This window comes from Hevea brasiliensis, chromosome 16, assembly GCF_030052815.1.
Source record: "Hevea brasiliensis isolate MT/VB/25A 57/8 chromosome 16, ASM3005281v1, whole genome shotgun sequence".
In the NCBI taxonomy this organism is placed as follows: Eukaryota; Viridiplantae; Streptophyta; class Magnoliopsida; order Malpighiales; family Euphorbiaceae; genus Hevea; species Hevea brasiliensis.
The window spans coordinates 56,097,741-56,112,818 of record NC_079508.1 but is presented as its reverse complement, the minus strand read 5'-3'; the positions used below and the strand labels follow the sequence as shown (position 1 = coordinate 56,112,818).

Below are 15,078 nucleotides of genomic sequence, written 5' to 3'. Positions count from 1 at the left end.
ACGTCCCTCCTTCCCCTCCCGTTTTCTCTCTCCTCTCACCTCCCCTCGCCGGCTCGCCGCCTCGCCCTTCCCTTCTCACCGGCCGCCGCCTTGAACGCCGGAAAAGCGCATGCGAAGACCATCCGACGCGCAGCGCAGCGCTTTAACTTCCAGGCCGAAATCCGGTCGATCTGGCCACCGATTGAGCCGAGTCTTATGTCAAACACCATCTACACCTCGAAAACTTTCCATATACATCAATAACACCAAAATCGATCGAGCGATTTGTCCAAAAAGTTATAGCACGTTTTGACTTTTGGGCTAGATTTTTCACAAACCGTGAACCCTACGAGAAAACCGAGAGTACCAAAGCGCTCCACTCATCGAGAGCTTCGCGGCAATATAAATTTTAAATTTTTTCGACACCATTTTTCGGTGGGTCCCATGAAACTTCGTAATGTTTTTTCGAGTATTAAATGAGCTTAGAAAATTTCGTAAAAATTATATACTAACCCCCGTGTTGTGTGCTTCGTGTAGGTACCTTCAATTAGCGGAAATTCGACAGTTACCCCGGTCTGTGAATTTCAGACCAGACAGACCGACTACCGAAAAAGTTTTAGAATTGAATCGAGATTTTAGCTACCTCACCATTGTCAGACATCCCTAACGCGTCCCCGGAGTCGAAATCGACATAGGTAAACCTGAACTTCACTTTTTCATAATTTTCTAGTGATTGAATTGAATTAAAAAATTCATAAAATATTTATGATAGCTCATAAAAATTATGATTCTTTTTGCATTAGCTTAGTAATATTGCTAAGGACCGCGAGGCAAGTTTTAGAATTTTTAGAGCTTATTTGGGTAGTTTTTGCAAAAAGGGTCAATTATAAGGACTAAACTGTAATTTTACATATTGTGATCGATGACTGTTTGGATGGGCTCAGGAGGGGGCTATGTGATGTGATTGAGTTGTGGGTGTATGGTTTGTGGATATAGAAGTGTGTTTTAAGCCATTTTGCAAGTTGGGTAGGTCCTATGTATAGGAGAAACTCTATTAGATTTTCGGCACGATTTAGGACTTTCTGGTCTTTTTCTTAGTTTGTATTAAGTCAAATTTATTAAATGATTGTAATAAAATTGTTAGGTGAGCCGGGACAGCCTTCCTCCTCCGCCTAGCCGCTGCAGTGACTTCGGTTGAATCTGTGAGTAAAATATTAATTTTAATTGTAATTTCGATATTATTATATGTTTAAGCATGCCCATGCATCACTTATAAGTATGTATCTATGTAGTTAAACACTAGACACATTTTATGTTGCATTCATAGTTGTTAAAGTGCTATGAATGTTGTTGTGGTAATTTGGAGCAGTGTGCGTGAGTTGGCTTGCGTGTGGTGTGGTGTTGGCTATGGACAGGACGGGTAGACACGGCTTGAGATCTTCGTTGGGACCCGGTCCTTCAGGATAGACACGGCTTGAGTTCTTCGCTGGGACCCCGATTTGGTTTATTAAGCGAAAGTCCGACTTGAGTTCTTCGCTGGCACAGGTTGAATTAAGAGGGCAGTATAGGGGATCAGCTCCCATATATGTATTGTTTGACATTATCGGGTGTATGAGTGCTTCAAATTGCCTTTTTGATGTAATTTGTATGAAAATTATGACCATATTGCATTTCACTTCACAGGTGCATTAGTTTTAGATAGTTATAGAGATTATGGTTAAAATTGATATTTTACTCTCTGAGTTGAACGCTCACTCCTGTTAATTATTTTCTAGGCTACAGGAGGATATTTGTTGTGGTTAACGTGCTTTTCTTCTTTGCAGGTCATTTATTAATATTTGTATAATTCTATTAACTCATAGAATTTCTGCATGTGTTATAAATATTTATTTGATTTGAATCTGTAATGTAATTACCATGTTGGACCTGTAAACTTATTATATGCATGTATGTTGGACTGGATGAGGGAGCTGAGCTCCTGTTTATTTTTGTGACATTTGAGTATGTGTATGTGGAGAGTGAGTTGAGCTCCCCAATTGATTATATATTGTGTTTACAGGTAGGGTGAGTCAAAAACACACCGTTGAAAGGTCCATTTTATGATCGGACTCTGTCCGGTTGAATTTTTGAAATTGGGCCCAAATGAGGTATAGAGTTGGGTCAATGTATAATTAGGCTTATTACGGGCCTCAGAGATTTTAGGTTGGCTCAGGTCCTAGTGCCCATCCGGCTCAAAGATTGGGTCGTGATAGAAAGAGAGTGAGAAAAGAAAGTGACTAAGGGACTTTCTCAATTTAATTTGTCACCACGAGGGACTAAAATATTGCATAAGAGACTAAATATAATAAAATTTTAAATTGTGTGATTTTATGATAATAAATTAAATATAAAATATAAAATTATAACAATTTTAAAAATTAAGATAACTCCTAAAAGTTAACCTCTTATTAAATGATTCTTATTAACACCCATTTAATTAAAAATTAATATATCAGTAAAATAATAATGAGTGTTAATTTATACATTCTTATTTTTTTAATAACTAGAAATTTATCCATATCAATGTACAAGATTATTAATAATTTTAATTTATATATATTTTTAATTTTAATTTATAAAAATAATACAATATTTTTTATTTTTTATTAATTATTTTAAATTTTATTTTTATTATTTTTATCTATTAGACTTTTTAATAAAAATTTTATAATATATATAATTAAAATTTTTTAATTTATAATATAAATATATATAATTAATATATATTAATATATTTTAAATTACTTTATAATAATATTATTTATTATAATATTAATAAAATAATTATTATAAAATAAAATATTAAGTATCAACCACACAATAACACTAAAAAAAAAAAAAATTGTCAAGTCAGATTTTATTGGGAATAATAATTTCCTGCTTTAGACTTGCTCTTTTGTTCATGCTATTGTGGTCTACTGTAATCCGTAGTTTACAATTTACCCGCCATTTACCTCTAATTACTTGTGGCTAGTTATTATTTAAAAAAAAAAATCTAAAATATATATTTAAATTATATCAAGACGATCTATTTGTTTGCAAAGTGTTTGAATATTACGCAATGAATAAAAAAATTAGAATGTGGACGGAATATTTTAATAACATTGAAATGTAATTGATGCATTTTAAAAGAATGAAAAAATATTGTTACTTTTTAACAGCTTAGAAACAAGATGGGTTTTGTCTTTTTAGGTTTTTGGTTGGATATGAAATAGAGTTGGATTTCTTAACGCGTTACTAAAATTGAATAATAAATTAAAATATTAATTTTAATTATAATTTATCTTTAAGTACTTATATTTATTTTAAATTTAATTATGGTTATTTGAATACTATTTAAATTTGTTTAATTTTTTATATTTCATTAATAATTTATGTAAAAGACATTTTGATTAATATTTTATATTTAAAGAAATTAATAATTCTATTTAATTTTTAATTTCTAAAATATGATATTCTAAACTTTGCAAATAAAAATTATAAAAACATTTATTTTATTTTTACCTAATAATTTATATAAAGATACTTTAATTGCAAATATTTAATATATAAAATTTAATGTAACCGATCGGAGGACCCGACTTATCCAACTTACAGCACCGTTCACCTTAGGAACGTCTATAGCTGGAGCTCTTCATTTCTGTAGTAGCCAAACCGATGGTCAATGGCAGATAGACCATACTAAAACACACCAGGAAGAAAACTGTAGCTAAGAAAACCCCTTTAGGACTATAACAACACACATAGGTCAAAGACAACAAGAATCGTTCAAGCTCAGATCAGCGGCTTGCGAAGGAGACAAAGCAGAAAAATAGGTAGAGCCCATTGTGGCGTCTCAGTATCGTGTAGTCAGAAAGCGGCGACACCCATTCAGCTGGCTCTTTCAACCATTGGGGAACTTCCTCCTTTCCTTTCGCAACAAAGAGTAACCACTGTCAATTCTGCATGCAGCTCGAACAACCACCATCGATATGCCCTAAGCACTCAGAAAATATATGCAACAGGAAAGTTCAAGGTTGCTCAGGTCAAAACTGTGACCCCTTCCATTGAGAGCACTGGATATGCAAAAGAGAATAAAAACATATACATAAACCATCCTAAAAGTGGGAGGGATGAGACTCACTTTTGGACAAAAAAACGAAGGCTCTCATGCCCTCAAGGGATAGAGGAGGCCGCCAAATTTCATTTTATTCGTATCGGAATGAATAAAATATTATATTATTGTCAAAGGGAGTAAGGGACCCGTCTTATCTTTTCATCGCTTAGAATCCCTACTCTAAATAGGACAAATAGCTAAACTCAATGTTTTTAGAATAGGATTCCCTAAAAGATATTTTTAAAATTGTATCGGCCATGGCATAATGATTAATTTATTAGTCCAGCTATTTAAACCATTCAATTCAATTAAAATATTTTTTGAATGGCCACTCATTCAAATTTAGGTTTGATGGGTTATACCGAGTTCTAAGAATATTGATTAAATCTTCGCAATTTGAGTTAGCAAAAGTCAAGGTGAAAGATAAAAATGAGCTTAAAAAATGTTATTTTTTTTTTCTTTTTCACGAGATAATTAAGAAAAACGATTATTTGTCTGACCATAAAAATGTCATTTGCTCTTTCCTGAAAAGCTCAACCCTACAAATACACACTTAACCATACGCTTCTAAAATCACAATGCTAATTCCTCGCTTTAATGGAAATGGAATGCCACGCTCTAATTAGTTACTGTGAGTCTGCAACTGCAATTGACAATAGGCTAGTATTCATCCACTTAAATCCCATCCAATTTGATTAAATTAAAAATTAAATGTTGAAAATATAAAATTTGAATAAGCTAAGATTAAAAATTTTAAAATAATTTAATATGTATTTAAAAATAAAAATAAAATAAATTTAAAATATATATTATGTTTATTAATTGATCATATGAAAGGATGTTTTATCTTTATTGTTTTAGAGGAAAAACACAATGCAAACGCGTCTAGAGGATGTTTCGAATGATATGGGCGGTCAACGACAAGTGCAACCGAGAAACATGCACATCATTGGCGGTTGCGAATTAATAGTAGAAAGTAGCGACTGTGTAACAAACACAGTTAAATGCTGGTACACAAAGCGTAGCATCACCAGTCTCTCTATCCTCCGTTGGGGGAAAAAATCTACACCACTGCAGATCTTGACACGTGGACCCACTCCATATAATCGGATGCAAACCTATTTATATTCCGCTCTTTATTCTTCTTTCTGGTCCGTTCCTCTCTCTCTCTCTCTCTCTCTCTTTCATTTCCCTGCTTGCCGTTCTTTCTAGTCTCTCCCTCTGTCCACAGCCCCACCCCTCACAGCCCCAAACCCTAGACCTCTCCTTCTCTATCCATCTCTTTCTTCAGTTTTATCATCTAGATTTTAATTTTCCGTCCGAATTTTCCCGACAAAATTGAAAGGAAAAGAAGTAATTAGTCGAATTGAAAAAGATTTCCCGGAGGAGAGAATTGTGGAAATGGCGACATCTTCTATCACCAGCACGGTGTATATCCACGTCATCGAAGACGTCATCAACAAGGTACGCGATGAGTTCATCAGCAACGGCGGGCCTGGCGAGAGTGTCCTCAATGAACTCGAAGGAGTATGTGCAATATTTGCATTCTTTCGGTCTCTTTGTTATTTTCTGTTACTCTGTATGTTTATCGAGTTTATTTTTATGTCAGGGTTTCTGCGATTTTTCCTTTTTCCTTGATTGGGATTTTGGGATTTGGGGTATTATTTTGGATCTGATATTGAGTTCTAGGGTTTTCAGATACAATACTTGTTCTTGATTTTGGGAGCTTTAGAGTAACTGAACTTTGATTTCTTTTGGGCCATTTTGGTTAGATTTGGGAGATGAAAATGATGCAAGCGGGTGTAATATGCGGTCCAATAGAGAGGTCATCAGCTTCTAAGCCGGCACCTGGTGGTCCTATCACTCCAGTACACGACCTTAATGTACCTTATGAAGGGACTGAGGAGTATGAGACTCCTACTGCTGAGATACTCTTCCCTCCCGTGAGTACTCGCTTCTCTATGTGATGACAATTGTGAAATCTATGAATTCAACTTACTGAGGTGATTAAGCTCGGATACTGTTTCCTCAAATGATTAATTATCTGTCCTTGTTTTGATAATTGAGGTATTATTGAATTCTGTGCGAGTTCTGATTTGAATAGCTAAACGGTTGGTGGGTTTTGTTTTTAGTTTTTAAAAAATTTTTGACTGGGAACTTTTTTTAAAATCCACTGAACATTCTGCCAGCAAATATCTATTTACTGTATGCAACTATTGGAGTGAATTGCTAGTGATTATGACCTTTATTTTGATGTGGATTTTTCCAAATGTAGACACCACTTCAAACCCCCATTCCAACACCACTGCCAGGAAGTGTGCAAACACCTTTACCAGGAAACGTGCAGACACCTTTACCAGGAAATATGCAGACACCAAGTGTGGACAACTCCTCTATGTATAACGTTCCTACTGGACCTACTAGTGAGTATCCCACCCCTGTAAGCGATACTGGTGGCAGCATCGAGGCAAAGTCTGGGAGGCCTAGCCCTTACATGGTAAGCTCTAACTTACCATCCCATTTTAGGTCCTAATTGCAAAGCTTTTCTTTCAGGTTCTCACTTTCTGGGGTTTTTTTTTTTCTGCTAGATTAGCCAACCAGAAGCTTGCTTCACTAATTTTAGTTTTGTGAGTTAGTCATGGATGTGCTTAGTGACTTTTTTACTGTTGTCTTTCAATAGCAACCTCCTTCTCCTTGGATGAATCAGAGGCCTTCTCTTGATGTTAACGTTGGTAAGCTTGATTATATATTAGTTAGTTGCTTTGTGTTTAATGGTTCTTAACTATTGAATGTGATGTTATTGTAGCTTATGTGGAAGGGCAGAATGAGACAGACAGAGTAGCCTCTCAGCAACCGCGAACGCAGGTAATTTTTGAAGTATGTGCAGTTTTGTTGCTTGTATATGTTGAAACTGCAGAGAATTGTCTACTTTTGTTCTTTGAGGAAAATTCACATTCAAAATGAATTTAAATTCTAAATGTTAAATTTAGTTTGTGTACTTTGAAAATGTTTCCCCTGGTTCTTCTTCTCATCCTAAAATGATAGTATACTGTTGTCACTGTAGTTGGCTGGCAGTTCTAATATTTGAAAACATTTCAGGATTTCTTCATGATGTCTTCTGGAAAACGCAAGCGTGAAGATTTTGGTACACAATATAACAATGGTGAATTCATACCCCAGCAGGATGGAGCTGGGGATGCTCCCTATGAGGCTTTGCAGGTAGAGCTGCATTTCTCTCTCTCTCTCTCTCTCTCTCTCTCTCTCTCTCTCTCTCTCTCTCTTTTTGGGTATATGCTATCTAGTATCCATTAAGACGTTCTATCAGTTTTCTGATTTTCCCCATTTTGTATATTTTGCTTGTCAGTGTTCTATTGTGTCATATATAAAAATTTTTTATTAGCTGTTAGGCTTTGGGGGTGTTTATAAATGTGAGGTTTTAGAAGTTGAGTGGCATTTTTTTAATTGTTTAAATCCATTAATAATTTCATAATGAGTTTAGACTGTTATTAGTTTACCCATTTTCCCATCAGGTCAGACTTATACTGCATTCTGCTTTTAAGATGGAATTTGTTTGCAGATGTCCTGCTTGAATATTGAAGCTTAGCCAGGAGTAGAAAATAACTACCTCACACTTTGTCTGAGATGCATTACACTTTGCTGACCACTAGCCTCTGCATTATGTTGTGCCTTGTGAGCTTTGAGCTCTTATATTCTAGTTATTGTGGGAGTCTTGGGATTGTTGATAAACGTTCTCATTTTATGGGGGAAGTTTGTTTGTTGTGTACAATTTGTGTTGAATCATTTGGTAGTCAAAGGTGGAAGATGATGAGAAGGTCAGAGCACATCATGTGTCAATATGCATATAACTTTGCAATCTGGTGGCTTGTGATCTTTTGTTGATTGATCACAATGTTCAATATTTTGTTCTGTATTTATGTGTTTACTTAGAATATCATGGGAAAAACTGTTTACTCTGTGTGTTTCCTTATTGTTTATCATGGCAAATGGAAGAATGTTTTGATTCAGTTGAGTTTTCTAGTACAAAACATCTGGATATCATTTTGTTATTGTTTGTTCCTTTTGGATGGCGAAAAAGGATTTATGTAACTGACTCCAACTAGTTTGGGATTAAGGCTTAGTTGTTGTTGTTGTTACTGCTTCTGGACCATTGCTTTTTCCTCCCTTGTCTTCAATTCATCATATTTCTATTTTATCGTATCTTCTTTCTTTACTTCTTGATTCTTGTGGGATGTGTAGATCATGGCATTGCCAATCTTCTGAAATGCTATTATTATTCGCAAAGTATTTCTTGGTTAATCGGGGAAAATATTTTGACTTTTGTTAGATCCATTCCAGCAATTATTTAGAGTTATCATGTTAATGGTAATGATCAGTTGGGCTAGCGATGATCCAAATGAGGCTATGACCTTCATTGCACAGCCTTGTTAATGTGCAAGCGCCATTGTATGGCCCTTAAGACACTTAGATGGGTTGAAAATGGTGATGGCCATCCACTCAATGAATGAATTTGCTGCTCATCTTTTCTTCTATCTACATATCTGACTAGGGTCAATAGTGCCTAGACTACTTTGGATTTGTAATGATAAGTATTAACAAGTAGATTATCTGCTTGTTTTGCGATCTGGTGTTACAGTTCCTGCTTTTGAATTTTTGAACCGCAATGGATTTATGGTAAAGTGCATGATAACATGAATATGACAAGAATTATTAAAAACTATGTTACTCAGACTCAGGTATGGGTGTCGGAAATGGATACATATTCGTGTGTTAGACTTGTGAACTTTCTAAATAGAAAATATAGGGATATGGAGCTAAGTTTAGATACCAGTACTCGAATATGTTATGTGGGCTGAAAGGGTTGAAGTAATCTATCTAAAAGGGGCTAGCCACAATTAAAATTGTGATGTGCAACCATGGGATTCTCAAAATATTTAATATTTTTTAAGCTTATTTTATACCTAACCTTTAATTCAAAGTTGCATTATTTTTAACTTGGTTTTTACCTATCCTTTAATTCAATATGCTTTTTATCTTGAGAGATCTCTGACTCTGTAAATTAAGTATCTAACTGTATGAATATGTGTTGGACACATATTCCATGTCATGTTGCGTCGACATAGGTACGGCAAGGCAAAATGAAGAGTGGGAGTATCAGAGATTAAAAAGATTGAATTTTTACTAAATTGAATAAATAATACAACATGTACCTATTTTCATTACTTTGTGTAAGTTCATTACTTTGTGTAAGATCTGTTGTTGTTAATGTACTTTCAACTAAATTACAGTTTTTCTTATGAGTAATAAGAAGAGTTTAAGTTACATAATGATTTCATTTTGACGAAGCTTTCTAAAGTTCATTGTTTGAGGCTTTTCCTTAAATGCTATAAATTCTGGAGTACTTAAACTGCTTCAATAGCTTGGCTTCTAGCATTTCAAATACAATTATTTCTGCAGTACTTAAACTGCTTCAATAATTTGGCTTCTAGCATTTCAAATACAATTATTCATCTTTAGGCTTGGACCAAATATTAATCATCCCTATGTGTAAACTTTGCTGATTAATTTAAGATAACTGTTTGAGTTATTTGTGTGCTTTTTGGTGAGAGTTGGAACCATATTTATCTGTCTTCCATTTAAATTGCTGGCACTTTGCAGTTTGCTATGCTTTTCTGGTTGACAGTTATAGAGGAAGCATGCAACATGTGTTCATGCATATGCAATTTGTTTATATGCTATGTGCGTTGTTGGGGGTTTTGAGCAGAGTTTGGGGATGTTACCTACTTTGAGTGCGCTGACCTTTCAATTGGTAGGAGATATGTTGAACTTTATGTTGAACTTGAGGCGCAAACACTTGTTATTTTCTTTTGAAACATGCTGTATGAAGCATAAAGTTGTATTTCTTGTCAATTTTTCCTCCATGTGCTAGTGTGATTCGCCTCTGTATAACTCAGAACTGTTCCATCACCCTATTAATACGATGATCTTCATTGATAGTGATGAAAAATGTCATTTGGATTCAATACGACTATTCTAAGGAATTGAAGTGGGTTGAAGATTTCAAATCAACTTTAACATGCTAACAGTCCAGCTTAGATTTTGACCATTGAGCATTGAAGTTCTTTTTCCTGTCAAGGACATTGAAGTTTGAGTAAGAAAAATTGGTTATGTAATCAGTAAATTATATAAGGGTCCATTTGGATAGGTGTGCATTTGAAATGAACAGGGTTTTGAATTCTTGTTTTAAGTGGAAAATCATAAACATTAATGATGCCTTCATTTCATATCATTATCTATCCAAATGGAGCCTGAAGGAGTTCCCTTTATAAGTTGATTGTCATGTGGGAAATGATGCAAAAGAATATGTTAGTTATGGAAAGAATCCATGAGTTGGAATAATTTGCTTGAAAGTGAACTACGTATATGGTGGTTGCTCAAATTTGGTCTTTGTAACGTGGAAGTAAATGGAGTAATATTATTCTCCTTCTCTTTTGTCAGTTTGTCATTTGCTGTCTATCAATGCCTGCTTGCTTGACAAGCAAAGCTTGTTATAACATGCCTGATGTGTTTTGCTGTTCTGAGGTGTTTTGACAAGATATGGTTTTAAAATTAGTAAATAATTGAAGCAATTATATGTATCTGTCATTAACTATTTTGAGCATGTATCGTTGAGTTAAAAATGGTCTGATTTGTTATTCAATAAAATTTATAGGCCTGTAGATCATGACTATGTTTTCGACTATTTGGTATTATTTTCAATTTTTGGTTTACTTATTTTTGTCTGGTTTTGTTTCTCAAGAAATAATAACAAGTTTGAACCAAAAAGCACAACAAAAAATAGCTTAATGCTTAATTTCATCCCTGTTCTTATTGAGGATGTTCAATTTAGCTCATTTTTAACTTTTTATCCAAAATTAGCTTAGAAGTTTCAACATAAGCTCAAATTAACTCAAAAATCAAGAAAATAAAGAAATTGAGCTTCTTGATTTTTGGGTTAAATCAAGAACTTTATCCCAAAAAATAAAGAAATGAACTTATTTTTTGTCTAAATCAAAAAATAAAGAAATTAAGCCCAAAAATTAAAATTTTTGGACTAAATTGAGCGTAAATTGACTTTTGGGTTAATTTGGACGAGAAATTGAAAATGAGCTAAATTGAACATTCCCAATTAATACAGGGGTGAAATTGAACATTTAGCCCAACTAAAAACTGTTGGCTTCGCTCTTCAGTTGGCTGTGATTCAATCAGTGATCTCCAGAACCTTCATTAAGTTGATAACTGACCTTTAATGATCTTTACTGACTAACAATTTGGTTGAAAATTGGCAAATACTGGCTGTTTGGTGATTGGTTTCAATGACTTTCTGGATTGGCAAGATCTCTGGTTGGAATGGATGGTGAAAATTTCGAGGGACAGATGTCAAAAATGCGAAACTCGAAGTCACTAGAATATTTACTTGTTCAAAAACTGAAAACAGAACCAGAAGTCATGTTGGACAGCTTCTTTGTATTTCTTTTATGATGGTGCTTTGTCACTTATGACTGATTTAAGCATCTTGGCTTAAAGACGAGTTTTTGAGGTGTTTGGCATTATCTGAGCCGTAGAAAGGGGGGGGGGGGGGGGTTGTGCAGATGGTTGATTTTAGAGGATCTTTTTTTTCTTGAATTTGGGAATCTGTTGTTAGCCTTTTCTGAGTTGACATATTATGTGCGCAAGGTGCCTGATGGATGTTTGTGAACATGTGGGATGATTTTCTAGTATATTTCTTAGCAAAATTTTGTAGTCTTTTGCTCTGAAGTTTTTGGAATTATTGTGTTGGATTAGGCATCATTTATGAAGAGTGCTATCAAAAGTATATTTTTGTTGCATGCTTGCAAATTATGAAAAATAAATAATATTGCATGTTATTGAGTAATAATGTGTAGGTTATTGAAGTTTAGCAAGCAGTAGTTGCTGTAATAGATGGTATACTTGTGCTCTGAATGAGAATTTGAGATGGATTTAACTTTGGGTGATGTAGTTGATAAATTCTGGTGATATGTCAAATGTTCGCAGATTAGTTTAAATGTCTACAGTATGTTCCATGTTTACAAGTTGGTGGTGGTCTGATGAGTTTTAGGCTTTAGCAATGATAATTGTCAGTTCCATGACTGAATTTGATTCATTCTTCAATTTGCGATACTTGTTGCTTCTCATTTTAGTATATTGTGATCCAAACTTGCAAGTTAGAGTCTATTTGTTCTTTTTTGGTGTTCTTCCTAATTTGAGTGATTTAGCTGATAAATTCTTGTAATATGTCAAATGGTCGCAGATTAATTTAAATGTCTACTGTCTGTTCCATTGGTCTGATAAGTTTAAGCAATGATTATTGCCAGTTCTGTGACTGAATTTGATTCATTGTTCAACTTGCGGCAAATGTTACTTCTTATATTAGTATATTGTGATCCAAACTTGCAAGTTAGAGTCTATTTGTTCTTTATTGGTGTTCTTCCTAATTTTTCATTTCTTAGGATGGCTCTTATTTTCTTCTCTGGTAGTTTTAGCATACCCCACTCCTCCCCCAACACCCACCACAACCCCCCCCCCCCCCCCCCCAACTCCTCTTCTTTTCCTTCAATCAATCAATGATAAAATCAATACCATCATGAATATTTGAGTATTAGAGTTTGTTTAGCCCATCTAGAAGGCATGTTTAATTTAAGAAACTTGCTTATCTGTTTGAATCATGGAACTTTAAATTTCAGGCAAGCCAAGGGAATGGTGCCCTTGGTAGACATGACATGATCACCAATGCAAATATATCGATCTTATCGCATGCAACAAGGCAGGCTTTGAAGATTCCTCAACTGGATGGGCCCATACCTGATCCTTATGATGATGTGCTTTCAACTCCCAATGTAAGTAACAGCAGCTGCCCTTACTGAAATTGCCTTGGAAAACAACCTAATTCCTTGTTTTTAACTAATTTATGCATTAGTAGAAATTTTGTTGTGCGTCCTTGCTTATACTTGTTTGTCAAATCATCAATATTTTATGCACCATAAAAGAAGATGCAACTAGTGTTGGTCCAGCCATTGCAGGGTCCCATATTTCTTGATTTACATATCCTGTGGCACTTCTCCTAATATTCTATCCATTATAAAAAGGGATTACCCTGATGTTCTAGTCCTTTTGATCAAGTGTCCTATGAGATTTGTCTGGTTGTCAGTTTTCTGGGTATCCTCTCATCTGAAGTATATCTATGGTTGAATGGTTACATGCATCTGCTCACCCTCCCTCCTTTCTAGGTGCCTTCATCACTTGCTTTGGCAAAACTGGCCTGAACTTAAATGTGGTGAGTTAGGTAGATAGTAGGCTACTCTTGAAGGATGATGGGAAATTCATTATCTATTTGCTGCATGCCATTACTTTTTGCATAAGTTTCTAGAACTTTGTTGAGAAGATTGAGAAGATTCGTGTATTCATTTGCTAACCAAATGATACCTTTTCTTTTCAAAAATTCGTTGAAGATATACAATTATCAGGGAGTTGTTAATGAAGATTACAACATTGCGAACACGCCAGCTCCTAATGGTAAGTCAGTGAAATGTGTATGAAAGTTATATTTTTTTTCTGATGGTGAATTTAGCGTGTGTATGTGTGTGAGCGAGTGAGAGAGATAGCTAAGTTGTGTTTTTTGGCTTTGCAACTCCTAGACCTACAAGCAGGCACTCCTGCTGTTGCTACTCAAAATGATGCTGGAGATGATGACGATGATGATGAGCCGCTGAATGAAGACGATGATGATGATGATGATTTGGATGATGTGGAGCAAGGAGAGGATATGAACACACATCATTTGGTTTTGGCTCAATTTGATAAGGTAGTATTGGTCAAATATCTCCCCCTTCTGTTTTCCCCCTTTTTTTTCCTTGGGGTTGGGGTGGGGCTGTGTGGCAGCAACAGTGGGTTGGGTGGATAGTATAGTTGTGAATAATATAGACCTTATTATGATTTGTAATTGGCATGGACAGGTTACTCGTACCAAGAGCCGGTGGAAATGCACGCTCAAGGATGGCATCATGCACATAAACAATAAGGACATTCTCTTTAATAAGGTGAATTTTTAGTGAATATATGAAGGATTTCTTTGACACACTGTTTTGTAATTCTGTCTATTATCATATTTAAATTGCAAAATTGTAATTGCAAGTCTAATTTTTCTGCAGGCAACAGGAGAATTTGACTTCTGATTTTGTGAGAGAAAATGTCTGTGTCATCATGTAGCATTTGCTTTAAAAGAGCAAATTCTAAGGTATCATTGGGTGTTCCATAATTTTCTTTAATTGTTAAGTGCGATCGCGGAAGTAACTGAGATGCTTGGTTTAATGTCTACTGAAGACCATGTTGGATGGATGGCCTACTGTACATAAAAGAAGAGCTTTTTCAGCCTTGTAATGGATGGCAACTCGAGGAGTCTCTTGAAGTTCACTTCTAATGAAATTTGTAATCCTATTTATACTGTACACCTGGATATATCTTAGGAATTTCATTTTTTTAATGCTTATTTCTCTTCAGCTTGAGCTGTGAAAACAACTTTGTGCTTTATTCTGTGTCAGTTGATTGGCGAATTGTGTATTGTTGGAAAATCGGTCAAAATTTTGTTTTAATCCTAGTCCGGAATAATATCTGTAAACTAATGAACTTGAATTAGTAGTATTTCAGTTAATGCACTGAAGCTTATAAGCTAATGAACAAATCTGATTGATTGAAAAAAATTATATTTTTAGCATAATACCATGATGAATGTATTCGGGGGGATGTTTTTGTACTTGTGCCAATTTTGCTTTTTGAATCCCAGGAATTCTTCTGTCGTGTTTTGGTATGAAACTAGCAATAAAGTGTTGATACTTTGCCTGCCTCACATACAACTAAAATGACAGGTTTTGATTCTCTCTCTCTCAAAA

General features: G+C 34.8%; 1 protein-coding gene across 2 annotated transcripts; it reads left to right on the top strand.

Moving 5' to 3' along the window:
- Window positions 1–5,248: 5,248 nt before the first annotated feature.
- LOC110663453 (transcription initiation factor IIA large subunit) lies at window positions 5,249–14,786 on the top strand. 2 transcript variants are annotated; one of them, XR_002496544.2, is made up of 12 exons: window positions 5,249–5,641; window positions 5,887–6,057; window positions 6,390–6,611; window positions 6,795–6,846; window positions 6,921–6,979; window positions 7,214–7,333; window positions 12,877–13,029; window positions 13,642–13,705; window positions 13,828–13,994; window positions 14,146–14,229; window positions 14,341–14,426; window positions 14,513–14,786. XR_002496544.2 is itself a non-coding variant. In XM_021822758.2 (11 exons), exons 1-11 carry the CDS (start codon window positions 5,516–5,518, stop codon window positions 14,362–14,364), a joined length of 1,242 nt encoding a protein of 413 aa, XP_021678450.2. In that variant the 5' UTR covers window positions 5,250–5,515; the 3' UTR covers window positions 14,365–14,786. The 2 variants fall into 2 exon arrangements, 1 of the variants encoding a protein (XP_021678450.2); XM_021822758.2 differs by having other exon boundaries at window positions 5,250–5,641; window positions 14,341–14,786.
- Window positions 14,787–15,078: the final 292 nt, after the last annotated feature.

Excerpts from the sequence above, each read along its gene's own strand:
- LOC110663453 (XM_021822758.2), top strand. The coding sequence starts at position 5,516 with ATGGCGACATCTTCTATCACCAGCACGGTGTATATCCACGTCATCGAA. Across the intron at positions 13,030-13,641 it reads ATGTGCTTTCAACTCCCAAT|ATATACAATTATCAGGGAGT; the intron begins GTAAGTAACAGC and ends AATTCGTTGAAG. Across the intron at positions 13,995-14,145 it reads TTTTGGCTCAATTTGATAAG|GTTACTCGTACCAAGAGCCG; the intron begins GTAGTATTGGTC and ends TGGCATGGACAG.